Below are 8,858 nucleotides of genomic sequence, written 5' to 3'. Positions count from 1 at the left end.
CGTCCCAACAGAACAAAAGAGATAGTTATACTTACAGTTGCGCTGCTATTGGTTGACATTTGTCTTTACGAGATGTGAATAACTGGTAAAGAAAAATTTACAAAAATAAAAACAATGTATAAAATTATAAAATAGGTATATTAGCTTTTTATCATATCCATTTTGCTCAGTCTTAATATAAAGTCAAGAAGATACATTTGCACTTTTATTTCTATAGGCTTATTTGTGACGAAAAATCCTGGGACTCCTGCTTTCTCCAGAGTGTCTTGTTGGTCACTAACCTGTAAATTAAGACTACTAAATTCTCATACAAAAATATACTATATTTTCTAGATTAAAATATCTTTTTCCAAGATATTTTGGAAAATTGTAATTATTACAGTTAATAATAAATTAATATTAAAAAATTACAACAACACTGTATAGTTTATTGCATTTATAAATTTTAGTGACTCACTTTTTGATCTAACTGAATTACTAATTTCATATCAGTCTGCTTAAGTTCTTCCTTGTGTCTTCTTAATAAAATATTTCTTTTTAATTCTAGTTGTTCTGGGTTTTGTGTTGAGTTTACCATTTCTTGTATTTCCACTAATAAAGAGAAAATAATTTCATTAATCAAACATACAGTACTTCTTAAATTTGTCTAGAACTAGGTAATCTAACTTTTAAGAAAGATGTTCATGTCTCAATAGCTCAATAGTAAAGAGGCCTGACTCACACCATCATGTCAAGGGGTCATGGCATAGATAATACACGTGTACCTGCCATGGGTTTAAACTAAAATTTTAGTACAAAACACATGTGGCCATAGCAACTTTGGATGTAATGCTGAATTCCAGTGTACAGACTATTTTTTAATGAATCCTTTGTAACAAATTCTTAGATAGATCCGAAGTATATAGTATGGACTCAGTTGCTAAAGACATGAAGAGCTTCATTGTCTATGACACCGTAAAATTATAAATACTGTTAGTCTATAATCTATCTCACAAGATTATGAACTGTCAAAAGATTGTGAGCTCCATACGTACTTTTAAGTAGGTTAGGTATTTTTTTATTTGTGAATGTACAAATGAAAAAATTCCCTATAATCTACTGAAAAATAATACAATAAATCCTAAGCAGTATGTTGCAGTTCACTTTCTTTTGACAGCTCACAATGTCACAAGATAGATTATAATCCAAAGATATTTACAATTTTATGGTGACATTAATCAGGGGCGTAGCAACCACCACATCAGCCGTATCAATAATACAGGGCCCCCGGGTTAAAGGGGCCTCTTATGTGTGAAAGCAAAAATTGGTAAAAGAAAAATGTAATCCACAATGTCACTTAATTGGGTGCTTCCCGGAAAAAAAACATATAAAAACTGCCTATAAAGTTTCACTTCCGAAGAAGAAAAGAAAAAAAAAAAGCACTTGATACTGGCTCAATCGCTCGACGCGCGGAGCCATAGAACCAAGAAGAAGAAGAAGCATGCAGCCATAAAATGGAGACATCCTACATAGGTTGAACTTAAATCAATGTCATATTTATTTTAAGCAAGCATTTTGTTTCTTTTGTGACAAATCTTTAAACTGGGCCCCCCGATTAATTTTGATACAGGGCCCCTTCAAGGCACGCCACTGACATTAATTATAACAAATTGTGCTGATCCATTGGCTGGGCAGTACCTTTCAGAATATGATTAAATTACAAAATTATAATATGAGCAGTTTTTAAGGAATTAAAATATTACCTTAGGATGTATCAATGAAGTTAAATAGTCATTGTTGTTATACTCATCATCCACTATTATGATGTAACACAATATCATGTGGACATGTAAGCAACAATATTTTATACTAAAGATAGGGATAGAGAATAAAAACTGAGGCAGATAAATGTGCATAATTATTATTTACTATACAACGAAGGTTATTTAAACACACATGAATATTGTCTACAATGTTGAGTTGTGTGTTTATATGTGTGAAACTATATATACATAAATATATTTATTGTAAGCAAACACAAAATTGTGCATGTGTGCACAGTGAAGTCTCTAAATTTGGATCACTTTTTGCAGTGATTTTGTAGGCACATAACATATCTGTAGTATAAAATAACCATTGCATGTAATGCTAAACATTTTTAGAAGCTGTTATAAAGTAAAACTACTTACAAGCCTGATTATTGATTATTTGTAATCTTTGTTGAAATAAATGTTTTTCTGTCACATGTTGTATCTCCATTAATCCCTTTACTATTTCAAATACTGTGTCGTTTAGGAGACAATTTGCAAGTCCTGATAAAAGTTCAATAGGCACCCTCATCTGATACTTTCTAAAAATTTCAATTACATTTCTTTTGATTAACATACTTTAATTATACTCTATAATCATCTATAATTTAAAATAGCTGTATTTTATAATAATTATTTTACGTTTTATATAAAACAAAAAAAATACAAGTTAATTATATTATTTATTTCATAGTAAAATGGGTTGGTAAGAATGTTTGCTTACGGTAGTAGCTCTCGAGCCATATCTTGCAGTTGTTCTAGTAAAAAATAAAGCTTTCTCTGCAAAGCTTCAGGTGTTGGTTCGGCGGTTTCCATTTCTTATTATTTATTATCTAATATCTATTTACTTTTTAATGTAAAAACGTATTTTTATTTGAAAAACTCCATGATTATATGTGGACAGAAACGTCAAAACTTAAATTAGAACTCGCGCAGATTAGTTACAAAAAATAATATCGTCTGGACCATGCCATGGCAACTCAGAAGAACGTGAAATCTTTATGAAGCAGTGCCATCTACATCCTAGATTTAAGATTCCAGGATAGTAAATTCAATTACTTATGGTGTGTATGTATTATAACGTTTTTAGAGATTTAAACCCTGTAAGTATGGAAAAAAACCAAAAAAAAAAAATTATTTATCCTTTTAATTTTGACGCGTAATAGGAAGAATGTGTGTATTTCTGAAGCAAAGGGATTATTAAAGAAAGACAGTAACCGTACGTTAATTTCAACGATGTTCCATATAGTTATTTGGCCTAGTGGTGCATAACAAAGGTACGATTGAATAATCCTGAGTTCGAGCCTGGGGGTAACAATAGAAAACTTTATGTCTTTTTTTTTTTGTTATTCTCAATTGGTTTTTTCAACTATTACAAAATCAAAATTTACAAAAAATATGCATTATTATTTTTATAACATAATGGATACTATACTAAAAATACCGTAGCTAGTCACTAGATGGCGCTATCACAAGCGTTCCGAAAAAAGTTAGAGTTGCCTATCTATTTCCAATAATACATTGTAATCTTTGGTCTGGACTCAAAATAACCAGAACTCAGCTGTAAAGCTTATTATTAAAAAAAAAAAGAATAACCTCTTCTGTGATCATTCATCCTACTCTATGCTTTCTATGTCTGTCTGTGATGAAAACAAAGACTAAAGAAATTAGTGATCTGTGAAAGAAATATTATTATCTATGAATTATGAAAATGAAAATAAAAAAATAAATAGTAAAATAATTGACAAAACTGAAAATTGAAAAGGAAAACCTTTAATTAAATAGATAATTACTCTGTCTCTGTACGATAATAGGTGGATAATAGTTTACTAAAATAAAATGTTCAAGTTTTGTGTGCTATTTGTAATAATAAGTATTTTTGTTAAACTCGAGGCTAATCCAGAAAATGATGATATTTATTATTCACAGTCCCAAGTAATACTGTAAGTTTCCCAATGGAGATTGGAAACGTTTGGCGTAGCGTAAATCAAATGATATATCATAGATCTATTTTGAATTTTCAGACGAGACAATGGTATACGATATTCGAGTTCATATCCCAGTCAGTGCTTTGAAATTTTAAAAGAATTCGCAGAAAATGCTTCTAATTTTACACTATGTACGATATTACATGCGAGACCTATAACTCTGTGCGAGAAGTGCATCAAGGATTATGTGAAGTTTCGTGACAAATACAAAGAGTTATTGGTTTCAGTTGTAAATGGAACTTCCTGTAAATCAATATTCTTATCCCAAGACAGATTAAATGCAGTACAAGAGTATCATGACAATATTTTAAGTGTGTGGGACAAAGGAAATTGTAATGGTCAGTTAATTACATACACTTATCTCTCTAAGACAATCATAGTTGGACTTAATTTTCGCAAATTTCTGAAATATGTAATTTTGGGTAACTAACAATAAAGGCCTCCTTGCAACATCTAATCTAGCAACAAACTTTTAAAAGTATTATGGATGTTTAAATGTTCATTTAATTTTTAATTTTTATTACAGACTGTTATAACTGGACACTGGGAATTCCCTCACTGAAAAGTACCACAATAGATTTTTATAGAATGTCTAATGATACAAAAGATTGTATATCTAAATACAATGACCCTGATAATAGTGAAGTTTGTAACAAGTGCATGCAGATTTATGAACAACTTGACGAGTTCTATAAAACTTTGAGCTCAGATTCAATTGGTGTGGATAGTGTTTGTATGGATATTGTAGATTCAGTAAGTTGTATTTTTATAATAGACTAGTAACTAGTAATAGATTGGATGGTAAGAAGAGACTATAAAGCTTGTAAGGTAGTCATTCATGGGTCTAGCGAGGTACGGGCAGGGGAGGGAGCAAAAACCCCCACCCCCCTTTTGTATTGAAGAAACTAACTTTGTTTCGAAATATATAAATACGAAAAAGTGACCTTTAGTGGATGTTTTGGTTTCGGACGAAACTGAAATTCTGTTTTGGTTTTGACCGTAAAACTAGTTTCAGTCGGACAGTATCAATTTGTTATGAAATACTCAATTTAAGTATAGCTGCTCCCCCTTTGATAGAATCCTGGCTATGCCCATGCAGTCAATCTTAATAAAGTGGACTTTAAAATCTATTTAGTTAATTGTGTAAAACATAATAATTAAACTAAACAGATTGAAACAGAACTTCTGTTGATTATATTCACCTTTCAGATGAATGCCACAAGATCCACATGGAGTAAAACACTCAATTGCTGTAATCTAAGGAGAACCCCTGAAGTTGTATTTTTAAGTTGTGCAGGGATCATTTCATTCCTTCCTATATTGTACTACATCACTGTGAGATATTGTGGGCCAATTCGAGATTTACCAAATGTACTGAAACGTAAGTTGCTTGTTGTCAAGTGCAAAATAATTATCCATAGTAAAGATTATGACATGAAAATTCTATACCATTTTCAGAATCAAGATTTAAACAAACAATCTTAAGAGGACTCTCTATTGAAAGCAGAAGTGACTAAAGATCTGAAGACTATAATATCCAAATAATCAAAAGTTGTAAATATATTGTAAGTAGCCATAATTAAAGCTGTCTGGTATAAAATCATAATAGTACTGGATTTGGTTTTGTTGCCAAAATTAAAAATTTCCATCCTGACTGATGAAAACCCTAAAATAAGTAGAACAAAGGAGAATGTATAGGAGTTACCTCTTAATTATAGAAGAATTGACAACATAATTTAAGACAAATATGGCATACTTAATGATATTCCATGGATGTACTGTGTGGGTGCCATAGTGTGACCAAGATAATTTATAAAAAATGTTATGATATGAATAAATTAATAAAGATTGAATAATTGTAATGTAATTTTATTGATCATAAATGACATTCCATTAGTAAGTTGTAGGCTCTGCTGATAGTAAATAATATTTTTCGTAGTAATTAGTAACTGGTAATAATTACAGTTACTATTTTTTATTTTAATTTGCCATAACTTTTAAATATGACCAACATTCCCATTCTCCTCAAACTCTGTCTGTCTGAACAAGTCTGGAAGGACTGTATTAGGAGTGGGTACAACAATAGACCAACGGGATAGGGATCGAACCCCTGGGTGATTAGTCCGACCACTCTTACCGTTGAGCTATTGAGGCTCAACACTTCAAATATTTATTTATCTATGTCTTGCTTTTTTATTGTTGCTTTTTTTGATATTGCTGTTATTGCTACTGTTGGATAGCTTATGTTTCAATGAATTTGGTGTAGTGTCACCTTTGTTAATCAATCCAATTCCACTATCTTTATCCTTTGGAGTGCTTGGTCTACTGTCTAATCCAACGGCAGATAACATCTTATTGTCATTCCCAAAAGATTTTTGAAGCATATTTGATTGTGATGAAAGCTTTTGTACAACATTTTGTTTAAGAAGTGCACTGCTGATGCTTTTCTCAATACTGCCATTGGTGTGTAGTTTTCCTGAAGGTTTAGATGCAATACTTTCTGTGGATCCATGTATTGTTGTATGGTTCAAAGCTCCCATGCTTAGGCTGGTGCTTATCTGTGTGTCTGAAGAATCCTCATTAGTCTGAGATTCTGTTTCACTGTTTCTTTCATCTGTAAACAAAAATATATAATAGTCAATACATTACATAATATAATTTTGTTTTAAGAAATTCTCAGCCTGAATAATATAATAACACACATGCAGAATTTAACCTGCAAATTGTGACAGCCGTGTGGCACAGTGGGTAATGACCCTGATTTCTGCATCCACAGACTTGGAAATTGATTCCCACAACTGGAACATATTTCTATGATAAGTATGGGTGTTTTCCAGTGACTTATTTAAAAAAAAAAAGAAGTAGTGATGAGTATATTGTGTATGTATATTTATTTAATAAAATTAAGCTTTGTTCACTGCTGCTGTCTGCTACAATGCTAATGCTATACTTACTTTTAGCTTCTGCAGGGTCCACAAGACCACTTACTGCCTGTAATGGAAAAATGAAGCACATTTAAATTAAATAATATCTTAGCAAGCTAAAGAGTAGATGATAATTGATTGAATTGTTTGAATTTGAAAACCTTTATAGGTTTTCAAATTCCACAATACATTTTATCACTTGATAATACTGCAGCCGAGTGGCGCAGTAATATTGGGGCAGGAGGAATGCCTCAAGTGATATATCCAAGGGGGAGTGTCACAATTTGAAAATATAAAATTTGGAAAACCCAAAGGAGCAGTGATTTTCAATAAATTGTACAATGTAAGTCGGGTTTGTTTAATAAAATATTCTAATATTATAAAATAGGAGGGCTCGGGCATGCCGCAGCCAGGCTGATGCAGGCATGTGAGAAGACCACATTAAATAGGCGATGAATTTCTACTTGGTCCCAGTCTTTAAACTTATTTTGTGGTTGTTCATTATGAATGTTATATAAACGGGTACATACCACGATAAAACGGCGAGATTTTTAATGTCGATATTTCGAACTGACCCGTACGTCCGTTACGGACGGAAGTTCCGTCGTTACCACAATCCATGCAACTGGGTCGAAATATCGACATTAAAAATCTCGCCGTTTTATCGTGGTATGTACCCGTTTAAATAACATTCATAATTGGTCCCAGTCAGTATAAATCCACATTATGCCACTGCTGCATCAATTCCAAACATGATAATTTTATCTTACAGCCATAGATGTAATGGAAGACTTTGAGAATAATCTTTCGGCCTCTTTGAACTTCCTATTCCGTTTGTCTGCTTTTGAGTTAGTACTCTTGTTTGTTGTCAGATATCTGTCCCATCCACGAATGATATTTCCATACAGTTGAGTGTCCTCTAGATATGATCCCTCGAATGCATATATTTGGCGCTCCAAGTTAGCCAAGGTTTCCTGTAAATTTCAAAATATAACATTTAACATTTATAGTCCTGAATTAAATTTTTGTCAATATTTAAAGGTGACTACTTACAGCGACCTCAGCTTTTTTTTTTACTAGTTCAGCCAAATCAGCTCTTGTATCTGCCACTGATGTTTGTTTAGACGCCATATTGATCTTTTTTGCTTGTACGCTTTGGCTATCGCTTGCAGGACTTTGCGGTGAGACAACCATGTCGTCGCTTTATTTAGACCTCCAAGTTAAATATCCATTACTCAACAACAAAACAAAAGCTATTTTATCGAACCTTAATAATTATTTCAACTATCTATCTCTAAATCTGAATTAAAAAATACAAATTCCAAATTCCAATCCACCTCCAAAAAAAAAGTTAGCGAGCTGCGAGACATCACAATTGACATTGACATTTGACATAAGCCAAATCATTAAAACATTTGTTTTTAATTTCTTAGGAATAATTTGGCTTTACGTCTCTGGATTCGAGCTTTATTTTTTTAAAAACTAATTTTTGTTAGAGTCAACTTAAAAAACGTAATTGGAAATCTTAATTTGCATACTAATTTCGTTGTTTAGTTAAAAAGATAAAGTTAAAAAAAATAACTCAGAATCTGTAAGAACTAGAAAGATGAGATTTGATATATATATATTAATTATGTCTAGTGGTAAAAAAAATTTAAGAAAAAAATTTTTTTGGGGTTCCTTCCCTACATACAAACTGCGAATGATTTTTTTTATCGTCCATCCTATAGTATTGGGTATCGTTAAAAGCTTAGTATCTTACAAACGGATCCCTATATCGAAATATGTTGGTAGAAGAACCCTCACAACTTTCAAAGACCTACCCAACGATACCCCATACTGTAAAATAAACGAGCAAAAAAATCATCCCCACTTTACTAGTAGGTACCCTAAAAAATATCTTTGAAGATTTTATTTTACATTTTTAATTTACATATTCATGATAATTTACAGCTTTCTTTTAGTAAAAGTCTCTGCGCTAAACGATGGACATGACGAAACTGTAAGGGTTCCTTGGGGACTAAGAAAGAAAGAAAGAAAGAAAATAAATTTATTCAAATTTAAAAGTTTTAAACAGTATCCTTAACTAAAAACAGCATGTCTGTCTGTAACCCTTAAAAAAGAAAGGGTGTACAGCTCAGCATATGCCGTGTACTATA

At 31.8% G+C, this 8,858-nt stretch overlaps 3 protein-coding genes across 3 annotated transcripts; 1 reads left to right on the top strand and 2 right to left on the bottom strand.

Moving 5' to 3' along the window:
* Positions 1 to 119: 119 nt before the first annotated feature.
* Positions 120 to 2,712, bottom strand: LOC112046008 (gonadal protein gdl). Its single transcript, XM_024082451.2, has 4 exons — positions 2,512 to 2,712; positions 2,169 to 2,329; positions 458 to 591; positions 120 to 281 (listed from the first exon to the last, which is right to left on the bottom strand). Exons 1-4 carry the CDS (start codon positions 2,601 to 2,603, stop codon positions 141 to 143), a joined length of 528 nt encoding a protein of 175 aa, XP_023938219.1. The 5' UTR covers positions 2,604 to 2,712; the 3' UTR covers positions 120 to 140.
* Positions 2,713 to 3,471: 759 nt separating this feature from the next.
* LOC112046006 (osteopetrosis-associated transmembrane protein 1) lies at positions 3,472 to 5,637 on the top strand. The gene is made up of 5 exons (XM_024082449.2): positions 3,472 to 3,730; positions 3,812 to 4,113; positions 4,302 to 4,528; positions 4,985 to 5,156; positions 5,234 to 5,637. The coding sequence occupies exons 1-5, from the start codon at positions 3,627 to 3,629 to the stop codon at positions 5,290 to 5,292; spliced, it is 864 nt and encodes a 287-aa protein (XP_023938217.2). The 5' UTR covers positions 3,472 to 3,626; the 3' UTR covers positions 5,293 to 5,637.
* Positions 5,629 to 8,073, bottom strand: LOC112046007 (chromatin modification-related protein MEAF6). Its single transcript, XM_024082450.2, has 4 exons — positions 7,753 to 8,073; positions 7,470 to 7,673; positions 6,730 to 6,766; positions 5,629 to 6,389 (listed from the first exon to the last, which is right to left on the bottom strand). Exons 1-4 carry the CDS (start codon positions 7,891 to 7,893, stop codon positions 5,950 to 5,952), a joined length of 822 nt encoding a protein of 273 aa, XP_023938218.1. The 5' UTR covers positions 7,894 to 8,073; the 3' UTR covers positions 5,629 to 5,949.
* Positions 8,074 to 8,858: the final 785 nt, after the last annotated feature.

Source organism: Bicyclus anynana, chromosome 7 (genome assembly GCF_947172395.1).
Source record: "Bicyclus anynana chromosome 7, ilBicAnyn1.1, whole genome shotgun sequence".
NCBI classification, from domain to species: Eukaryota; Metazoa; Arthropoda; class Insecta; order Lepidoptera; family Nymphalidae; genus Bicyclus; species Bicyclus anynana.
This window is presented reverse-complemented; position numbering and strand designations above follow the sequence as displayed.